The sequence below is a fragment of the Panthera leo genome, chromosome A3 (genome assembly GCF_018350215.1).
Source record: "Panthera leo isolate Ple1 chromosome A3, P.leo_Ple1_pat1.1, whole genome shotgun sequence".
NCBI lineage: Eukaryota > Metazoa > Chordata > Mammalia > Carnivora > Felidae > Panthera > Panthera leo.
Window position 1 is genome coordinate 23,036,345 of NC_056681.1, and position 21,630 is coordinate 23,057,974.

The following is a 21,630-nucleotide window of genomic DNA, read 5'->3' on the forward strand; positions in this document are numbered from 1 at the left end:
GTGGGGTTTTTTTTTGGGGGTATATTCATAAGGCGGTACAGCCATCACCACTCGCTAATTCCAGAACCTTTCTATCACCTAAGAAACCCCAGAGCTATTGACAGTCAACCCCCTTCCCCACTCTCCCAGTCCCTGGCAACCACTAACTTCTCTCTCTGTGGATCTATCCTGGACAACTCATATGAATGCCGTCATGTAATGGGTGGCCTTTGTCTGGCTCTGTTCATTCAGCACAATGTTTTCAGGGTTCATCCATGTTGTAGCATGGACTAGTAATTCATTCCTTTGGAATGCGTACTTTTAACAAGCTCCCCAGGTAGTTCTGATGAGTGGGCTTTGGGTGGAAGAGAATAGCAAACTCACACAAGGAGGAACTTCTGGTTATTATAAAGCTACAGGGCCTCGATCCTTTCAGGTATGCCTATCTCGGAAGCCCCCCTGGTCACAGCAGGCAAATCTGGCTGCTTGCCTCCTCCAGAGACTGAAGATGTTGGGCAGAGTCTCCTGGTGCTCAGTAGGGAGATGTGGGTCTATGGACAGTGGCCTGGCAGCTGAGAACTGGGCAAATTAACTGCAAGAGAGACTCACACAAGGGGATTTAATCTCAACTCAAAGACTTTAATGTATGTTATGCTCTTGGAAAAACATCTCCAAGGAAACAAATGGAACCAAAAGTCTTAACCAGCACGGATTCTCATTCAGAAACCTGGTATGAGCCGCAGCCTTGGAAAAGAATGGCGCAGGGATTCTGATCGTAGTACAACGGTTTGAGGTCAGGGTGGCAGGACCCATGTATGTGGGTACACCCTCAGGACTCCAAGGGAATGGGCGCATCATTACTCCTGTGGCTGACAGCTCCACAGCAGGACTGGGAAGATCCAGGTAGGTCAGGTCATCTCCAGAACTCTGAACACAGACAGAGAACTTCAGCAGGGCCAAAGAAGCCTATTCTGAGCAAGAACCCTCCTCTTTGTTGATGAATCTCCAGGTCATCAGAAATAGTCATGGTGGCTCTGGTGAGGAATAGGGATGTACAGAGGGGCTGCCAAGTCCCACTTCTGGGACTGAGGCCTCAGAGTGGAATGGATGAGAGGAACGTGGCATCAGCAAGGCCCCTGAGGTCAGGGGCCACAACAGTCTTGGATGATTACCCACTGGGACCTCTGGACAGGAGGAAGGGATGTTGACGGAGAAAGCAAAAGCTGACCACTCGTCAGACTCAACCCACCTGTCTTCTGGGTTCCCCCTTCCCAATCTGGAGATCCTGAGTGGTCACAGGCCTACGTTTTCTGTGATGTGTTCCCATTCAACAAGGGACAGACAGAAATTCTAGCTCATTTCCTTAGGAACTTCTAGTTAACTTTTAAAGTCACCAACGGATATCTTAGACCCTGTGCAGTCCAGGGTGTCTTTTCTAACCATCCTATGGAATGAGCTATCAGTTCTCTTGGGTTTTTGGCTCGCATTCTTCTCATTCAGAATGAAGTAGGGTGCTGCTGAGGCAGGTCTCTCCCGAGAGCTTCTATAAGAGCCCATTTAGAATTCAGTTAAGTTAGTCCCATGGCCAGGCTGATGGGAGCCCATGAATGTGCCCTCAGGATGCACATAGCCTCTTTGGTACTGAAGAAACTTATTTACTGGTAAAAGAGGGAATTCTGGCTCTAACTTTGTAGAACGTGGTGGGGCCACTACCCCTACAGGTCCCGGTAGGAAGGGATGAATGGGGAGGCCAGGACTGCAGCTGTGTGGGAAGGGGCCTCCCCTGGCTGACAGTATTCCCAGTTAGCCAGTCTCCACACCCTCGGGGAGCTCCACCACCACTGGGGCACAGTCCTCTGGCTCTGCCTCAAAGTCCCACCGAAACTTCTTGGTCAGGTGAGCTTGGAACTTTTCAGCTTTCTGCCTCAGGGTGGCATCCACGGCAACGCTGCAGGCGGAGGAAAAGAAAACCTACAGAGAACAGAGGATAAGTCACTCCTGAGAACACAGTGGGGGCCGAGAAAGCTGTGGAAATTTCCTCATGGTGTTCAGCTCTCTGGGGCGGGTGGATCAGCTGCTGCTGGCACAGGCCCAGGCCACCTGCTGTGCTCCCCCCAAACCAAGAAAGAAGGTCCAAACCCAGCTGAGAAGCTGGGGCAGGACTAGAATGGAAAATTACTATCTTGGGCAGAGATGCCCCATTGAGAGTAAGGCCAGTGGGGCCATCACCCAGGCCTGGTCCCCTGAGGTGCTCTCCTGGGCACCTGGGCAATAACTACACCAGCTGGTATCAAGAAAGGCTTGAAGGGCTTATAAGCAAGCCCCTGTGTCCCATAAAGTCACAGGCCCTACGCCAACGAGGTGGAACCGCTGCTCTAATCTACATGGGCCACAGGCTGCCAGACTGAGGTTTCTATTCCCTTTGAAAGTTGTCTTTGAGGTTCTTCTCTTGAAACTGTGGTAACACACACGTAACACAAAACCTACCAATTTAACCATTTTTTACATTATCATTTGAAAAACTAATACACATGATATTTACCATTTTGACCATTTTTAAGTGTACAATTTAGTGGCATTAACTACGTTCACATTGCTATATAACCATCACCACCATCCATCTTCAGAATTTGTTCATCCCTCCCTCAAATGATACTCTGTACCCATTAAACACTAACTCCCCATTGCCCCTCCCCCAGCCCCTGGAAGTCACCCTTTGCCTTCTGTCTCCATGAACTTGTCTGCTCTAGGTACCTTGTACAAGTGGAATCATACAGTACTTGTCCTCTTGTGCCTGGTTTATTTCACTTAGCATGAAATGTCCTCAAAGTTCTTTCATGTTGTAGCACGCATCCAAATTTTCTCCCTTTATAAGGCTGATACTCCACTGTATGCATATACATTATGCTTCCCATTCACCTGTCAATGACCATGTGGGTTGTTTCTACTTTCTGGCTATTATAAATAATGCTGCTGTGACATGACAGGAGTCCCTGCTTTTAATTTTGGGGGGTTTAAACCTAGAAGTGGAATTTCTGGATCATGAGGTAATTCTGCTTAATGTTTTGAAGAACCACCATATGTTTTCTACAGGGGCTGCACCGGTTCACATTATCATTAGCAATGAACAAGGGTTCTAATTTCTTCACGTCATTGCCAAGATCTGTTATTTTTTCTTATTTATTAAAAAAAATTTTTATTTATTTTGAAAGAGAGACAGAGTGGGAGAGGGGCAGAGAGAGAGCGAGACACAGAATCTGAAGCAGGCTCCAGGTTCTGAGCTGTCAGCACAGAGCCCGACGCGGGGCTCGAACTCATGAGCTGTGAGATCATGACCTGAGCCCAAGTCGGGCACTCAACCGACTGAGCCACCCAAGTGCCCCCATTATTTTTTAGTAATAGCCACCGTAATGGGTATGAAGTGCTATCTCACTGCGGTCTTGATCTGCATTTCCCTAATGGGCAGTGATGTTAAGCACCTTTTCATGTAGATGTACTGGCCATCTGTATGTCTTCTTTGGAGAAATGTCTACTTAAGTCCTTTGTCCAGTTTTAGTCAGGTTTTTGTTATTGTTGAGTTACTGTAGTTCTTTATATATTCTGGATATTAATCCCTTGTTTTGATGTTCTTTTTAATTCGGTTTCATCTGATATAACCATGGGCAGGGGGCAGAACAGTAATTTTCTCTACATGTGATTTTCCTGGATCCCAATTACTTCTAAGAGTAACAGCAAACTCATTACTCTTTCTCATATTATTTTACTGTTTTCAAAGAAGTTTCAGAATATCCCAACAGACCCTCACAATGCCCTGGAAAGACACACCAGAATGCCTATTTTATGGAAATGGAGGCAAAGAGGAGTTAAATGACTGGATAAAAACCACGCAGAAGGGAAAGGGTAGTTTTTTCCAGACTACCCTACAGACACAGGAGCATGAAGGTGGGAGAAGCTCTTTGTTCCACATCAGTCTAGTGCTGTGGCCAGCCCACATTCCACCATGGAAGGAATCTCATCTCCAGGAGCCTTGACCTGATAAAATTAACAGGTGTACTATACAGCTGATTCCAGGGACACCTGCTTCTCCACTGCCTATTAGCAGGAGTGAAGCTCATTTTAGTGGTCTCTGTTTGGATCCATTTTGTTGAAGTGGTAGCAAGGACAGAAGTGACTGAGGTTAGGGCGGAGGGGAGTATGTGCAGAAGCATGCGTGGGGGTTACAGAATTTGGTTTCATTAACTTGGGAATCGACTAAACACAGGAGCGGGAAGCAAAGCCACAACAAAACAGATCAATAACTAATTAGAGGGGTTGTGTGAGCTTGGTGGTGGGAGGGCAGCAGGGAAACCAGCCGCCTGTCTATAGGCAGCTAATGGAGCTTGCCCTGGAGTGCTGAATGTGGAGCCCGGCTGAACTCTGGGGAGGGGCCCCCGTACGGGAAGCAGAGAAGCCTCATTTCAAGCAGCATTAGCTCTGGAGGCCCTGCATACCCTTGGGTGTGCCCCAAGGTCCTGGGGAGGCTGCTGGCTGAATTTGCTAAAGCCTCTTCCTGTTCCTCTTCTTACACAGTAAACTGTACCCCTCTCCACACAGCCCTGCCTCTCCAGCCACATTGAGCAGCTGCCAAACATGCTCTATTGCCTCTTCTGTGCCTCTCTACACACACATGCTTTTTTCTCTGCTTAGACTACCCTTCCATCCCAACTTTCACCTTCTTCACCTACTAATTTCCACTAGTGACTCAGGTTCAGCTCAGACATCACCTCCTTTAGTATGTCTTCCCAGAACAAGGATGGAACAGGTGCTCCTTTATGCTCCTCCAGGGCCCAGGGTTACCACGAACATAGCCTCAATTTCAGTTAGGTAACAGTCCATTTGCTGTTGAGCTCTCCCAAGAGACAAGGAGCCACTCCAAAGCAGTGACTCTCGGCTACTGCATACCACACTCCTGGCACAGAGTCTGACATAACGGTGTTTAATGAGCAAAAAAATGAAGACCACAGGTTCTATGAAAATCCATTTTTGGTTCACTTTTGCAGTCCTTGGCACCAACTAATTGCTCAATAATTATGTGATGGTGCTGCACAACATAAAGGACTCGTCCTGGGGAGGAAGTGGCCCCTGAATGCCACCAGCTCACAAGCTACCTCCTTGTGACATGCCTCTTATAAAAGCCCAAGCTGAAATGAACTGCTCCAGCTTCTGTTCCCCTCACACTGGGCCTGAGCCTTTCTTATAGCATTTCTCAAACTGTGCTTGTATCACAGTGATCTGTGCTCCTTATGGGTAGAGGATGAGTCTTTATTCTCAATGTGTTCCACACAGCGTATCGCCCAGGGCCTGGCATAGAGTTAGGGCCCACAGGATGTTCACTGAACAGATATGAATGAGATGCAGGGGCTGCCCTGCATTTGGCAATGGCCAAGAGGGACAGGTCCAAACAGTCTGGACTCATACTCATCATTCATCCTTCCCAACCATCTCTCAAACGATGCCGGGGAGTAAAATCAACCAGAGGCAGGTATAAGAGAAGGCTTCTGTCTGAAAAATAAGGCTTCTAATTTAAAAAGTGCTTTGTCCTTTTTAAAGAACTTGTCAATTTAATCTTTACAAGCCTGGACACTACAAACCTGGGAGGTAGGAGGCCAGGAAATTGTTATTCCCACTGTACAGATGAGAATGGTGATAAACCCTGAGCAAGTTAATAAATGTTGAGCGAAATCCAATCCAAGTAGAGAAACCTCAATCCTTTCTCCCTACCGAGACCTTCTTTTTGTCTCGACACAGACTTAATATATTAGTAGTATTTTCAGCACTGCCCTATGGGGAGCCAGGGACTTTTTTTAAAAAGCAACTTTACTGAGGTATAATTTACATACAACTAAATTCACCCATTTTAAGTGTTCAATTAGTTTTGACAAATGTGTACACCCATGCAACCACTGTATAATATAATCAAGGTAAGTATTAGTTTTTCTCTTTCGGTATTCAGTGTTACGAGTCTGAGGCCCACACACCATCATAATCAGAATACTGAATAGTCTTGTCACTCCAAGGAACTCCCTTGTGCTGCTCTTTAGTGGTCAAACCCTCCCCCTACCCAAGCCCCTGGCATCCAATGGTCTATTTTTGCCCATGTAGTTAAAAAACTTAATATTTAAAAAACCCATGATTCAGAAAAGGAGATGTATAGACAGTACCTAGTTTTCAAGTAAGAATTTACTTTGATTCTCTTGTTTTTAGATTAATTTTATGGTTTCTTCAGAAAATGTAATAATGATCTATTTGTTTTACTTTAATTAAAGTGAAATCAAATAAACACTTAACATCACTGAGAAATGAATCATCTTAATATCGGAAGATTAATCCTGGATATTTAAAAAATATTTCTGAAAAAGGATAATAACACTTGACAAAAAACTGCATTTATCTAAAACTAAAAGCAAACCCCAACAAAAATAAAATAAAATACAATAAAAGCACAGCCCTTGGGTATTTTTCTTTAAATATAGAAAAAGGTATTCATATTTTCATCATTAAGTCTATATATTCTAAAATGGTAAATAACTTTAATCAGAAATGTGAGAGCCTCCTTTTAAACCCAAGTTAAATAAATTGAGTTCAGTCAGGTCACCTTGAGAAATTCAAAATATCAAGGTGGGTAGCTGAGTCACTATCTTATCCTATTTTTTGGACAGACAAAAAAGATGAAATTTCCTAATTTTTTCAATTCCCAAATGACTATTCAACTTAGAATGAAACTAGCCAGAGGTAGAACATTCTCTTTCCACCTGCAGAAGAAGAGAGTGGTCCTAAAAGCAAAACTATCAATCATTTCACAATGATTACCAGGAGTAAAAAGCAGCAGGAATCATGTCTTCTGACGTCACTTTAAAGACTTTGGGATGTTTCATCTGGGGCTAATAAATGGGAACCCACCACAGGCTTCAGAATCAAAACGCAGCCTTGCTATCCACTAGCTCTGGTGATCTTGGGCAAGATGATGTGACCTCTCTGATCCCGTTTCCTCACCATAAAGTGAAATGATACACTTAACTCTGAACATTGTTGTGAAGGCTAAATGAGATAATGCACACAATAAATGTGACAAAGGGATAGCTGGTGGCAGGAGGTGTATGAGCAGGTAGATGAAATTGATCATGGCTGGTGCTGTGATAAAAATACTATAGACATCATTGTCAGAGCCAGTGTTTTCCATCAAGAGTTAAAGATGGACACTGGCATTTAGAATATTGGCAAGAAATGAAGCTGGAAAGCATAGGTGGCCTACTGTGACTAAAAGTATTTTAAAAAACAGGTTACGTGACTATATGCCCAAATGCTATGCAATCAGCAACGAGAATCCTTATTTTGTACATAACTCACTTTCTAACACACTATTAAATTCAGATTATCCTTTCATTGGTTTTAAACAAATTATGGTGACTCAAGTTGCTTTTAATAAAAGAAAAAAACTGCATCTATTTTTGTAAAACAAATAATTTTTATTCAAGCTAAATCCATGGGATTTATAAAAATCAGTGGCATCTATTCAAAAGGGCCTCTAATGACAGAGGCCATTACGTGGCTAATTTTATACCAGCTAATGTGGCAGCCTTTAAGTGCTTACACATACAAACACCAGTCCCTCTCTGTGGGTAGTAGCATTTAAGTTCCTAAGTAAGAAAGCCAGTTCCACTTACTTGACTACCTGGGGGCAGAGCAGGCAGCTGGCTGAGGAAGGCTTTCATGGACTGATTCATTCACTCATACACACCCTGAGTGAGTGCGTCTGTGTGGGGGGACTGGATTCTCACTGCCAAGATGGTACCAACGTTAACTCTCCATTTAAAAAAAAAAGGGGGGGGCGCCTGGGTGGCTCAGTCGGTTAAGCATCCGACTTCAGCTCAGGTCATGATCTCATGGTTTGTGGGTTCGAGCCCCACATCGGGCTCTGTGCTGACCGCTCAGAGCCTGGAGCCTGCTTCGGATTCTGTGTCTCCCTCTCTCTCTGACCCTCCCCCATTCATGCTCTGTCTCTCTCGGTCTCAAAAATAAATAAACGTTAAAAATTAAAAAAAAAAAAAAAAAAAGGTATTATAATATCCTTTTCTACAGTGTGCCTGTTGAAATCTCACTCATCCTTCCAATACATGGTTAAATGCCTCCTTTCACAAACAGCCACTGCTGATCCTCTACCTCCTCATATTGCAACCCCAGTCTTAATCAACCAATTCCTTTATGATGCTTATAATGCCCTTTGATCCCACTGCACTGTTTATACTCATCATATTAGAGGCATCTATTTACACTACCACATGATCGATGCACTCCATCCATCTAAAAACATCCAATTACACAAAGTGAGAGAAATGCTAGGCCTTGACTAGGTGTTGAAAATAACGAGATGAACAACAAACAGGCTTTGGATAAAAGTTCACAGCTTAGTGGGGAAGTCAGGCGGACAACGTACACATTTCAGCATGCACGGCCTGTGCAATATAATAGCAACACGTCCAAAGTAGGCTAATAATATGTAAAGGAGAAAGATCGGGGATGGCTTCACAGAGAAATGCCTTGAGGGCATCTTGTAGGATGAACAAGTCCACATCGGGTAGAACAAAAATCATGTTCAGTTAAGAAGGCATGAAACATGGGCATAAAGTTTCAGTCGTGCCAAATGAAAAAGTTCTAGAGATCTGCTATGCTTATAGTTACCAATACTGTACTGTAAACTTAAAAATGTGTTAAAAGGGTAGATCTCATGTTATGTGTTTTGTGCCATCGGGGGGAAAAAAAAAGGCCTGAAATAGCATGGCATATGTGGGAATGTGCAGGGAGACCACTATTGCTAGAGTTGACATGGGGGAAGTAGGGAGAGGAAGGAGAAGCTGGAGAACAGGTCAGGAGCCAGATCAGAATGGGCCTTGTGACCTATGCTTGGGCTTTGAACTTTCTAGGAAACAAGGAGATGCAGAGAAGTAGGATCATGTCCGCATGTCAGAGGAGCAACTCAGGATGCAGCATGAGACATGGGTGGACTGACCAGGGTTGGCATGGGAGCTGACAGACTGATGCAGTCTAGATGAGACCACACAGGTCTCAAGGCCTGCCTCAGGAAAATGGTACTAGGGCATGACAGCCTTCTAAACAATGCTGTCTGGAGGGACTTGAGTCAATTCATTTGTTTACTTTCCCACGTCAGGGACTCCGTCTTGTTCAAAGTTCTATTCCCAGTTCTACAACAGGGCCTTGAATATAGCACATGCTCAGCAAATACCTGCTAAATCAATGAATAAATCCCTCAAGGGCAGGAACCCTGACTAACTAATATATGTAACCCTCAACACCTTCAGCAGAGTGTTGTATATAAAGGCAGGATGCTCAAAAATATGTGTTGATATATTTTTTTAAAGGCATCTGTCCTGGATTTTTCTAAAAAATGACATCAAATGTTCTTGGTGAAAAGTCCAAAGACAGAATTCTTCCATCAGCTTTGCACACTCCACTTGGGCATCTAGCAACCCATCTGGGTCCTCTCTGCTTCATAAATCATTGTTGGCAACACAGCGTCAGTCATTAGAGCTCAGCTGTCGGTTGTGCTGACAATGGTCAGGACAGCCAATGACATAGTGTGGCCCTCCTATGTTTGTGTGACAGCATTAACGCACATCACAAGGGTAGCACGTCATTCCCATGGGCCACTGCCAGAGGCAAGTTAGCAAGCGGATGCCCCCTCTCACCCCTCATCAGTTACTGGCTCACACAACCCAATAACTTTGGTGGTGGGGGGGGGGCGGAATTTCCCCTTAGGAGGAAAGATGAAGGGATTTAATTCCTCTGTTATATCAATAGCCAGTAAAAGAGCAGTTTTAGAACTCTTCTGAAGTAGAATACGCCAGGCTCAAACCATCAGCTTGACCAACTTGTCCCCATCGTCTGCACAAGTCTTCCAACCGCCAGAGTTTTGTCAGCTGCCTGCTCACAGGGATTCTTCCAACAGTATGTTTTTTTCTCAAAAAGTGTCCACTACCTGAGAAACAAGCCCCTGGTGGTATTTCCACTAATGTCAATCAAGAATCCTTACTGGGGGGATCTACGTCATATGCAGTACCTACATCATATGCAGTATCCCGACTCTGCCACTTACCAGCTCTGTGACCTTATATAAATGACTTAATCTTTCGAGTCTCAATGTTCTCATTTGTAAACAGGAAATAATCCTCCCTTCCTTGAAGGGCTTCGGAGAGATTAAATGAGGGAATCCAAGAAGCATGATAACCATGATGCCTGATACTCAACAGGCATTCCCTGAAAGTTCATTCCTTCTCTCACCCTGGGTGGGTGTGGGAGGTTAGTGAATAGCCACCTTGTAAGGAGTGGGCCTCATAGTGGTACCACACACAGGGAGAAAAAAGCAGCTCAGGGAACAAAAGTATGGAAATTGACAGCTTCTGCATCTTCTACCCTTGAGAAACTTACAAAATGTGAGTGACAGAGGCTGTCCCAAGAACATAAAGGAAGCTAATCTATTTGCAAAGGGAGGAAATAGCACAGGATGAAGATTGTAAGTTGTTTGAAGCTTCTTCCCTAATTATCACTCATAATGAAAATTTAATTGCCAAGTTAAAAGCAAATTTCACTTTTTCGGTCAGAGAATCTCTGCAGAAACTGGCACGTTTTGTTTGAACAGGAAATCAAAGTTACTTTAATGCTTAAATGAGATCTAAGGAGCTGCAGATGTTTCCCTGGAAATAACAAGCTTCAAAACTCTGTCCTACTGGGTTGTACCAACTTATGGCTACAGTTTTGAGCTGAATAACTCATAGAGGTGGAAGTTATTCAAATGCCAAGTACCCCACTGCGTGGCACTCTAGGAGCAAGTCAGGGAAATGGTGGTACAGAGAGAGGGTCTCTGGCATCAAGGAACTCACAACTGAGTAGAGGAGAGAACCAGGAAACAGCCCGAGGTTAGGTAACTGAAACAAAAGAGTAACCTTCCCAGGGTGCTTTCACCCATCCTAGCCTTAATTCTGACCCCCATGGGTGTCAGCCAAAAGATGGCTCACCTGTAAGGTGCTGGTGAGGAAGTTGTTCTGGGAGACAATGTCCACAAAGAAGTCAGCGGGGATCTCGCCGAGCTGGTGGTACAGGATGGAGATGAGGTTGATGTAGAGGGTGTGGTGCTTCACCATGGCTTCTTCGGACCGGCACAGGAGATTCAGGAGCCGCTTCCAGTGCTCAAATGCCTCATACACATTCCCCAAGAGGAAGCATACAAATGCAAACTGGAGTTCACCTGAAAGGCACACAGAGAATGATCCTGAGACGGTGGAGTGCCGGCTGACTGTACAAGGTCGCCAAGTCTACTGGACCTCAGCCATGGGTGGTGGCCTTGTATCCTGGCACCCCCGCAGAGCACTCCTACTAGGCGGGGTTTTGCACTGAGCAGATGCTCAGTAAAAGTTTACTGAACTGCTATAAACTCAAGCCACGAAAAACCAAACTGTGGTTTTGTAAAATCAGACTACAAAAGAAGTACACCTAATATTTGCCTGGCACTTAAGAAGTTTACCAAATGTGTTCATGCATATTATGCCAGGCAGATCCCAAACTTGACTGCCCAGCAGAATTACTAGGAGAGCTGATTAAAGATGAAGCTGCCCAAGCTGCACCCACGGAGATCCTGGTTGAGGAGAGATGATGAAGCATCACTATCTGTAGCTCGAAAAAGCTCCCTGGGTGATTCTGATGCAGATGGTCTGTTCCAGCACCGGGGAAATGCTGTACTACACCATGTAATCCTCAGTGCAACTCCAGAAGGTGTTCAGGGAAAGTGGTACTTGTCTCATTTTGCAGATGAAGTCAAGGGACTTGCCCAAGGTCACACATCCAATGCTTGCCAGTGGGAACAACAGAAAAACAGATTTCCTATCAGGTGACAACAGTTCCAGAGCCCCCCAGAAGAGGAAAATTCATGAGTATTTGTTCCAGGCTTAGCCTGCCAGCCGAAATCACTTGCATTTGCTTACCCACAGGGCTCTGTAATTGGATCTCTATGAACAGCTTTGTGGCTAAATAGCACCAGCTCTGGAACCAAACTACCTGAGTTCAAATCTCAGCTCTACCCTTCACAACTGTCTGACCTTGGGCAAGTTACTCAATCTGTTTATACCTCAATTTCCTTAATTGAAGGCTGTGGTGAAGATTAAATGAATCAGTATAGTACATGTAAAGCATTTAGAATAATGCCTGGCACAAAGGAGCACTCAAGAAATATCAGTTATTATTATTCCCACATTTCCACCAGATGCCTGTCTCAAACAAAGAGACCTGATGATCCAGAAGCCACTGTCCTTGGGCAAGCAACTGGGTCTCTCGTTGCCAAGATATACTGTTGCTGATGAGAGACATTCTCTCTGGCTTCAAATTTAATGAGGGCTTCTGTGGTGTTATACCTACATGTGGGCCATAAAAAGAACAGATGCACTCAACACCAAGTACCTCTTTAAATGCATGCTGTTTGATCTCTGTTCCCTCCAGAGACTTGAAAAACTAGTACCCTATTCCTAGGCTCGTGGAACTAAGTTTGACTAGCTGCCTGGTCCAGATATTAGATGTTGACTGATATTTTCAAGACAAAAATTTTCTTTGTACCATTGAGGTTAATGATTTGCTTCTACAGTTGGCTTTACCTGGTTAGTTGTGGAAATAGGAGCTTATTCTCTGAATTTAGGGCACTTACTTGAATTCATGCATTTCTGGCCTAGTCTAAAATTAAATTATGAGATCAGAAATAATTTCAAGGAGCTGTCAGGAAGATATAAAGTTATCCCTGCAACAGACCTTTCACAAGATTACTTTGAAGAACTAAAATGTTTAAGAGGTAGAAAACAGGATTTCTGTTCATTTCTAAGCCAGAATTTCAACTGTTACTTATTAAACAATAATACTGTGTAATGCATTAAGATGCACCCATTAAAACATGCCCTTTCATCAGCGAGCCAATGATATAGAGGGCCCTATATTCAAATTTCTCATTGATCTTCCAACAGAAAAATAGGCAAATACCTGGACAATTTGTAAAAGAAAAAATATAAATAGCTGTTAAAGGTGTGACAAATGTTTGTTGTCACTAGCAATCAAAGAAATATAAATTGAAACAAGACATCATTCTCCAACCATGCAGTCTTTGCTAAATTGCCATTTCAGAGGTGATACACAACAGCCTCACCCCAGCTGGCAACATGCTCCCACTGATCAACAATTTCAGCCCTGGGGGCGCCTGGGTGGCTCAGTCAGTTGTGAATCCGACTTTGGCTCATGGTTCGTGAGTTTGAGCCCCGTGTTGGGCTCTGCTGACAGCTCGGAGCCTGGAGACTGCTTCGGATTCTGTGTCTCCCTCTCTCTCTGCCGCTTCCCCACTCATGCTCGCTCGCTCTCTCTCTCTCTCTCAAAAATAACCGTTAAAGAAAGTTTTTTGAACAATTTCAACCCTAAATGTATGTCTAAGTACACACAAGGATGTTCACTAGATGACACAATAGAGAAAATAGGAACATCTTAAAGGTCCATCAACAGAGGGTTAGTTCAATAACTATGGCACATAAGCAGCCACATTAGAGGGACTGTTTCAATGACATAGAAAAATGTTTATATTAAAGCAGATTATAAAATAACAAAATAAAATACTGTAATCTTGTTTTTGTAAAAAATCATATATACACACAAACACATATAATTAAGTAGAAGAAAAAAAAAACTAAAAGGAAATTCATAGAAATATACAGAGACTCAAATGAAATACTGCATATAGATACATACATATATAAAAGACAAAAAGTTAATACACCAAAATGTAAAAAAGGTTATTTCTAGATGGTGGGAATTGGGAGTGAATTTTTGTTTTGCTTCTCTGATGACCATATGTTATTTTTGCACTAAGGGAGAAAAGCAATGAAAATTTTTTAAAAATCGCCATCCTGGGGGCCCCTGGGTGGCTCAGTCGGTTGGGTGCCCGGCTTCGGCTCAGGTCATGATCTCACAGTTCGTGAGTTCAAGCCCCACGTCGGGCTCTGTGCTGACAGCTTGGAGCCTGGAGCCTCCTTCAGATTCTGTGTCTCCCCCTCTCTCTGCCCCTTCCCCACTCACACTCTATCTCTCTCTGTCTCAAAAATAAATAAACATTAAAAAAAAATTTTTTTTTAAATCGCCATCCTGGTCTAAGCCAGTGGAGAGACCAACACCTTGAGAGAATCAGGAGCGAACTGAGGAGGCAGATGGGAACCCAGAGCCCTGGGCTCTGGTCTCATTTCAACCACATAGTTGGCCAAATCCTTTCCATCTGTGAACCTCAATCTGTAAAATGAGGGGCTGGGCCACATCAGTGGCTCCCAAACACAGGATTGGCTGCATCAGGTTCACCTATGGTGCTTGCTTACTATATAGACAGACAGACAGGTATTGCTCCACTCCAGATCTCTTGAATCAGTCCCCAGCGGGACTGGGTGAGACTGCTTCCTTAGCCAAGTTTAGGAACCATTGGACTAGATAGTCCAAGATGCAGCCCTTACTCTAAAGCCCTCTACCACACACTTGTCCCCTGGCCCACTCCCAAAGAGTCTTGTCCCTCCTCACCGAGCACATCCTGGGGGCTGCTGGGGAATTGCTTGCTGAGCACAGTCTCCAAGGCATAACTCAAGTCCATGCTGTGCCTGGTTATCTCTGCTGGCGTGGCACCTGCCGGGTATGTCTGTGTGGGCAGCTCTGAGAAGCGGATCTCCGTGCCGGCTCTGGGCTTCATCTCTGGCAGCCGGGCCAGGCCCTCCTGGTAGCTTTTGCACTCAGTGCCGCAGCGAGGTAGATTCTGCTTTATCCGGTCCTTAGTGTGCTTCATGGACAGCACAGGAAGCACCTCTGAGAAGGCACAGATCTGTCGGCTCTCAGGCTGCAGCTTCTCCATTGTGGCCTCACTGATGAAGTTGGTGAGTGAGATCCACTTCTTGAGTGTGGCATATGGGTAAGGTCCCAGGAATTGGTCCAGCTCCTGGAGGTTGGCCCTCATGGCCTCCACCTCAGCCTCTGGGGCTGGGGACAGGTCTACCTCTTCTCGAATTGCATTCCAGCGTAGGACCATCAGCCCCCGCTGCTGCAGACTAAGGAAAAAGCCCATACGAGGCCCCACCTCCCTGGGATTGGCCTTGTCCACAGAGCTATAGTGGAGGAAGTGGATGCCTGGTGGGATCATCTTCACGCCCCGGAACTTGGGCCCCACCTCCCAGGAGTTGTAGTCGATGCCAAACTCTGTCCCCTTGGGCATATTCAGGATGACCACGGTGGCCCCTTCAAAGAAGAGGTGCTTGGCAAGCTCAGGATCCATCTGCATGGCAGCCATGAGACCAGTGGTACGTGACCAAAAGAACAACCCTTCTTGTCTTACAGAACTGAAAAAAGAAAGAAATCAGAGTTCATCATTTGCTGAGGATTCTCCATGTGCCAGATTGAATCAGACCCTTGACATAATTATCTCCTTTAATCTTCACCACAAACCTTAATCAGTTTTACCAATGACGAAAATAAGACTCACAGAGAAAGAGGATTTTGTGTTTTAATGAGCGAGAACACTCACTTCACAGCTAGAAAGACATCAAGGAGAAGTGACATGCTCAAGGTCTCACAAATTAGAACTTAGGTACCCTGTCCTCCAGGCCAGCATTCTTCCCACTGTCCACTCAGGATCTGCTCTCACATCTATCTCCTTCCCTCCCTCCCTCTCTCTCTCTCTCTCTCTCTCTCTCTCACACACACACACACACACACACACACACACACACACACACACACACACACACAACAGAGGCTGAAGGTGGGGAAAGCCTGGGTGGTCTATTCGAAACTATAACTGTGCCTAAATTGTCTTACACTACACCTCTGCCTAAACTCGACTGCTAAAGAGTCCCAAGGACTTGAGAAGGATATACCCAATTTCTCATAAGCCACAAGGAAGGCCCAGATATGGACAAAAGGTGGAAAGTGAGTGCTCAGTATCTAAAATTCACAAAAGGTTTGGGAAGTGGAGAGCTTTTCAGCCACAAACCTCCTCTTCCCATTTTACACATAAAAACCCTAATGTCCAAGGAGTTAAACAACTTCCCAAAGGGTGCACAGTCAGCAGAAACTCTGGACCACTTGCCCAGAATGGATTCAGGTGGCGTGGCTGGCCCAAGATCAGTATTTAGAAGAGAAAGAGCTTAGAATACTTATTTTACCCACCTCTGAACTATCCATGAGGCCATACTGAGAAAACATGTATGCAGGCAGATACTGACTGGGTGGTATTTATAAGGAATGGTTTCAACATGAACTAATTTAATCCAAACAATTACCTAACCTTCTAGTCCCAAGATACTTACCTATTCAATTCAGCAAGTAATCACTGAGCACCTGCACTATGCCAGGATCTTTGCCTGAAACAATAATCTGTGAAACATCCACAGAGTAGGACAGTCACTGCCCTCTAGGCACTTCTAACCCAGCCAGATATACAAATAAGACCCCCAAATTTCACAAACAGAAGAACCAGCTGCCTGTTTAATTTTTCTTACTCTTATGTTAAAACTAAACTGGGAGGAAAGGAAGACCAACCAGTTTCCAAAAATGTTAAGGGCATATTTTATCATCTTAACCCAAAACCACTACAAAGGACTCTCACTCTGAATCAGCACTTTTTTCTCAAACTGCAAATCACAACTCATTAATGGGTCAAGAAAGCAATGTAGAGTTTCAACCAACATTAATTTTTTTTAAATGAAAGGAACAGAATCAAAAAAAAAAAAATCAGAGTGCATCATGAGTAACAAAGATAATAACTGTTTTCTGAAGTTTTTTTTGTGTTTGTATGTACTTTTGGTCATAAGGTAAAATGCATTTGTTACTGTAGGTCACAGTCAAAAGTCTGAAAGCCACTGCTAACTAATTTGCATCATCACCTTCTTATTCCTAACCCTGAATTCAGAAGGTACTTAATAAATACTTGCTAAATTAAGAGCTACTGCATTCAGAATAATTGTTCATCAATTAGCCATTTTCCCTTGGGGCATCTGTGTGCTCCTCCTTCATAATGACATTCCTTTATTCCAATTCCACCAGCCCATAATTCTCCTCACTGTATCGTCAGCAGCTGGCACGTGGCCTGGCACAGAGAAAATGCCCTGGAATGCAGAAAGTCACATCCATCTGCTTCTCTCTACTGCATCCTTACTCCAAGTTACCTGTCCCTCACCCAAAGAGTGCCTGCCCCTCCAATCCGCTCTCCATCCAACAGCCAGAATGAACTTTTTGAAGTGCCAATCTAAGCATGTCACCACCCACACTTAATGCCATCTGAGTGGCTTCTCATGTGGCTCCTGGAAAACCAGAATTCCTACCGTGACCTATAAACCCTACAAGGTCTGTGCTGCCTGGTCCCTGGCAACTCCTCCAGACTGTTTCACACCACGCACCCCACCCCTGCAAGCTCTCTGTATCAGCCACACTGGCCTCTTTTAGACCCTCAAGCAGGAGTCTGCTCTGCATAGAAAACTCTTCCCTCCCCTATTCCTCAAATCATTTTTCTGATCTCAGCACAACTGTCATTTCCTCAGTCCAGCTTCCTTGAGTCCATGTCCCGGGGCTAGATCAGGTATCCAGTGATACACTCTCAAGGCACCTTGTACCTTTCCATTTCATTTATCAGGCTGCAAATTTGCCTATGTTTAATAGACGGCTGTCAGCTCCGTGAGACTTGAGCCTTTTTGTACCTCGAGCACATAAAAGATGCTTGATAAGCATTTATTTAATGAAAACATGATATCCATTTTGTAGATGAGAAACGAAGGGATGGTTTGGGCAAATACCTTACCCAAAATTACAGAGTCGGACATAACCATGTCGGACGCGGCCACAGTCTCCGGCCCCCAAGTTCTAAAGTTAGGGGAAAAAAGCGCGAAGTTACCCCGGGTGCCCCAGGAAGTAGTGGCGACGGTGTCTCTGGTGACGGTTTCTTAGGGAGAAAGGCCTGCAGAGCCACCAGGGTCCCACCACCGGCCAGAGACCAGGACGCGTACGTCCCGGCGAGGTATCCCACTTCAGGGCACTCCGCGATCCGGAGCCGGGATGAGGGAGCCCGGGCCACACAGACAACGAAAGCAGAGGAGTTAAAACAGGCCAGGACGCCGCACTCACCAGCTTCGGACTCTCCCCACTCTGAGACACCGGGGAAACTCACCGGAAGTTCTCGCGCTTTGGCGCGGGACGGGAGCGACGGGGAAAGCGGCCCGGCAGAGCTCTTGGTCTCGGGAAGAACGGTCCGTGGCTGCAGGTTCCGCCCCATCAAATGTCGTCTTTTGCCACTTTCAGTTACACGTTTCAGCTCCTGAGCCATGGGTAACAACTTTCACCAAACTATGCATATCTGCTCCAGAAACACATCCACCAGCACTGGTCCTTTGGTCTCAGTCATTGTTGCTGAAGCTGGGGTCAAGATTATGACTGCCTAGTAGCCACAATCTGATGCTCAGGAATGGTCCAGGTCAGCCAGTATCTACCTGAGTATCACCTCTGGCCCATTATCACCCAGTTTCAGCTTCCAACCACACTCGGCCCTAGAGGAGATTGTCAGATTGTCAGAAATCCAGCCCCCAGCGTGGAGAGGAACCAGTCTCAGCCACAGTAGCCACCACATGGATCCCTCCAGCCATAATCGCCCAGTATCCTCAGGCGGTGCAGGCAACGACAGTCTTAGTCTCTGTTGTTTCCCTGGAACGGAGTAGGAAGCGCCAGGCACAAAGTCTCAGCTGGATATTTAACTAGATATACATACAGATGAAGATGTAGATATAGATCAAGTTTAATTAACTATAGTATTAATAAATGGATTCTATTTGGGGGCCTAGCTCTGTGCTGCGTGGTTGTATCAGGGTTCAACCAAAGAGGCAGAACCAATAGGAGATATATATTAAGAGACTGATTGCAAAGAATTGGCTTATATGCTTGTGCGGGCTGGCTAGGTAAGTCCAAAATCCATAGGGCAGACCATTCTTATGTGACTTCTAAGCCTTACATTAACCCTAGTAAGTAGGTATTAGTATTCCCAACTTACAGAAGAGAAAACTGAGGCTCAGAGAGGTTACACAGCTGGAGAGTGGCAGAGCTAGGATGCAAACCAAGGTCTGACTGGCTATTCTTGTCCCTGTGCTGCTGCTGCTGCTTAGCTAGCCTGTCATACTTCCTCAGTGACAGCTGGACACGTCAATCTGTCTCAGTTGAAACTCATCTCTTAGTGAGTTACAGACTAGACTGGGCCTTGAGGTCATGGTTAATCACAGTAAGATGCTACAGGATTAACCAGAGATGGCCTTCATCAGTCACAGTCATGCATGTCAATCTCAGCCTGTTGTGTCAGTTCCATTTCCTGCACGAAGAAGCTCAGCTCCCTCTCTGAGCTTCCTTATTCTCAGTGTTAGGTGCTGAGCTCCACAGTCTGGTCTCAGAGCTCCCCATTCCAGCTGAGCTCACTGTTTTCTCAGACACTCCAGGGCACTGAATTATGGGCATGGAAGCTACAGACGGTGGCCCTGGAATCCCACCTTGTGGGTCACATCTCCATCCAAATCAGGGTTTTCAACTTTGGTACTATTGACATTTCAGACCAGATAATTCTTTGTTGTGGGAGCTGTCCTGTGCATTGTAGGATGTTTAAGAGCATCCCTATTCTCTACCCACTAGATGCCAGTAACCCCCCTCAGTTGTGTCAACCAGAAATGTCTTCAGACATTGCTAAATGTTCCCTGGGGTGGGGGTGGGGGCAAAATGGCACCATGCAAAATGCATCCAATTATTATCAGTGGTTCTCACTTGTAAGATTTTGGGCAATAAAGAAAGGTGGTCTGGGGTGAGTCACCTAGTAGAGTAAAAAGGAAAGTGTGGTACATGCAACTCAGGCAGTCCAAGGAGTGAGTTTAAGTTTTACATAAATTACGGGTTTTTAATTTTATATTTTTGCATTTATTTTTATGAAGACCTCATTTCTTTGGCAAGTGACGCTAGTTTTCCATTTATGAAGTAATATCATTTCCTTTACATACACATTTATAGAGTCAGTTTAAAGAAAGAAGTCGATAATGGGATGGTGGCACATATAGGGATATGGCAACATATATGGCAGTGGGCAAAGGCTGAAGCTCAGGACTGGTGTATATGTTATCTGCTAGGCTCCCACGGAGAAGGATTATAGAAAGAGATCCCAATGCAGGTGGCCTTCTTTTGAAAGAGGATGGGTCATGCTGTTCCTCCACACACCAAGCCCCTCTTCATCCTGGGGCCCACGTGCTTTTTCCTTCTGCTTAGCATGTTCTCGCCCAAGGTCCTCACCTTACTGGACGTTTCTCTTCATGCAGCTCTTCTGCAGGGGGGCCATAACTGGCCACCTTACTTAAAGTGGTCTCCCTCAGCAACCATCTCCTTCCTCTGTGCATTTCCTTCCCGGTGCTAATCACTCTGGAATTGTCTCTGACTGCTTGACTGTTGTGTTATCTGTTTCCTGCACTCTACTAGCATGAGAGTTCCTGGAGGGCAGGAATGTTGTCTTATTTGCTGTTGTGCCTGCAGAGCTTAACCCAAGACATGGGCCACACTGGAAACGGCAAATGTGTTGAATGAAAGTGTTCAAGGTTGGGATTTCTCCATCCTAGTTTTAGCCCTTCCCACAATGCCAACTTGTACCTGTAGCCAAGGTCAGAGACAGAAAGAGAGAGAGAGAGAGAGAGAGAGAGAGAGAAAGAGAGAGGGAGAGAGAGATGCCAAGACAGTTTGTGGTTCAGCATCAAACACATTTATTTCACTTTTATTGAGTATACAAGAACAGAGAGCACACGCATACAGCACAGAGCACTGAGGTGGGGGAGCGCGGGACGAGAAGGGTGGGAGGGGTGTGAGTAAAAAGGAACAGGACAGCATCGCAGTTGGTTGGTAAGGTGCTTTTGAAAAAAAAAAATTATTTAGAGTGATGTTGCTCATGCAATTGCAGGCCAGTCTTGGAATGTGCTTGCAGGATTCAAAAACTGAAAACAGGTCCTGGCACTTCCTGTACCCTCAGATGGAAAAGATCCCGAGAAAGCAAAATAAGAGAAAATGAAGATCTGTATGACAGCAGACTGGGAAAAGCCCCTGGAGAGCCTCTGGTTTATCCTGCTCATTTGTAAGTGGGGAAACTGAGGCCCAAAAGGGGATGGGGGTGGGATGGGACTAGTCCAATGTCACATGGCTGAGCCAGGATACACTCCAGGACATTTTCCACTCTGCTACATGGTCTCCTGGGTGGAAAGGCAGCACAGAAACGATGAGAAATGTAAAAAGGAAAAAAAGAAAAGTAGGTTGAAGGCAGACAAGACAAACATCTATATTCCCTATGAAGAGGAGGATGGGGAGGAAACAGTGCCCTAGATTTTAGCTTTGCAGCTCCCCTCCTCCCTGGTGGCACTGCCTGCCTCTCCATGGAAGGAAGGTCACATCATCCATGGGATGGAGATCTCCACAAACCCTGGCCGGCCCACAAGCTAAATCTGGTCACTTCATCCCTGCCCTGAAACCACACATTCAGGGGCTTATAATGAA

The 21,630-nt window shown here is 45.1% G+C and overlaps 1 protein-coding gene across 4 annotated transcripts; it reads right to left on the reverse strand.

Moving 5' to 3' along the window:
• Positions 1-567: 567 nt before the first annotated feature.
• Positions 568-18,266, reverse strand: AAR2 (AAR2 splicing factor). Of its 4 annotated transcripts, none has more exons than XM_042931058.1 (4): positions 18,245-18,266; positions 14,617-15,422; positions 11,049-11,278; positions 568-1,950 (listed from the first exon to the last, which is right to left on the reverse strand). In XM_042931058.1, exons 2-4 carry the CDS (start codon positions 15,371-15,373, stop codon positions 1,783-1,785), a joined length of 1,155 nt encoding a protein of 384 aa, XP_042786992.1. In that variant the 5' UTR covers positions 15,374-15,422; positions 18,245-18,266; the 3' UTR covers positions 568-1,782. The 4 variants fall into 4 exon arrangements, with proteins under 4 accessions (XP_042786992.1, XP_042786989.1, XP_042786990.1 ...); XM_042931055.1 differs by having other exon boundaries at positions 18,202-18,260; XM_042931056.1 differs by lacking the exon at positions 18,245-18,266 and adding an exon at positions 17,879-18,185.
• Positions 18,267-21,630: the final 3,364 nt, after the last annotated feature.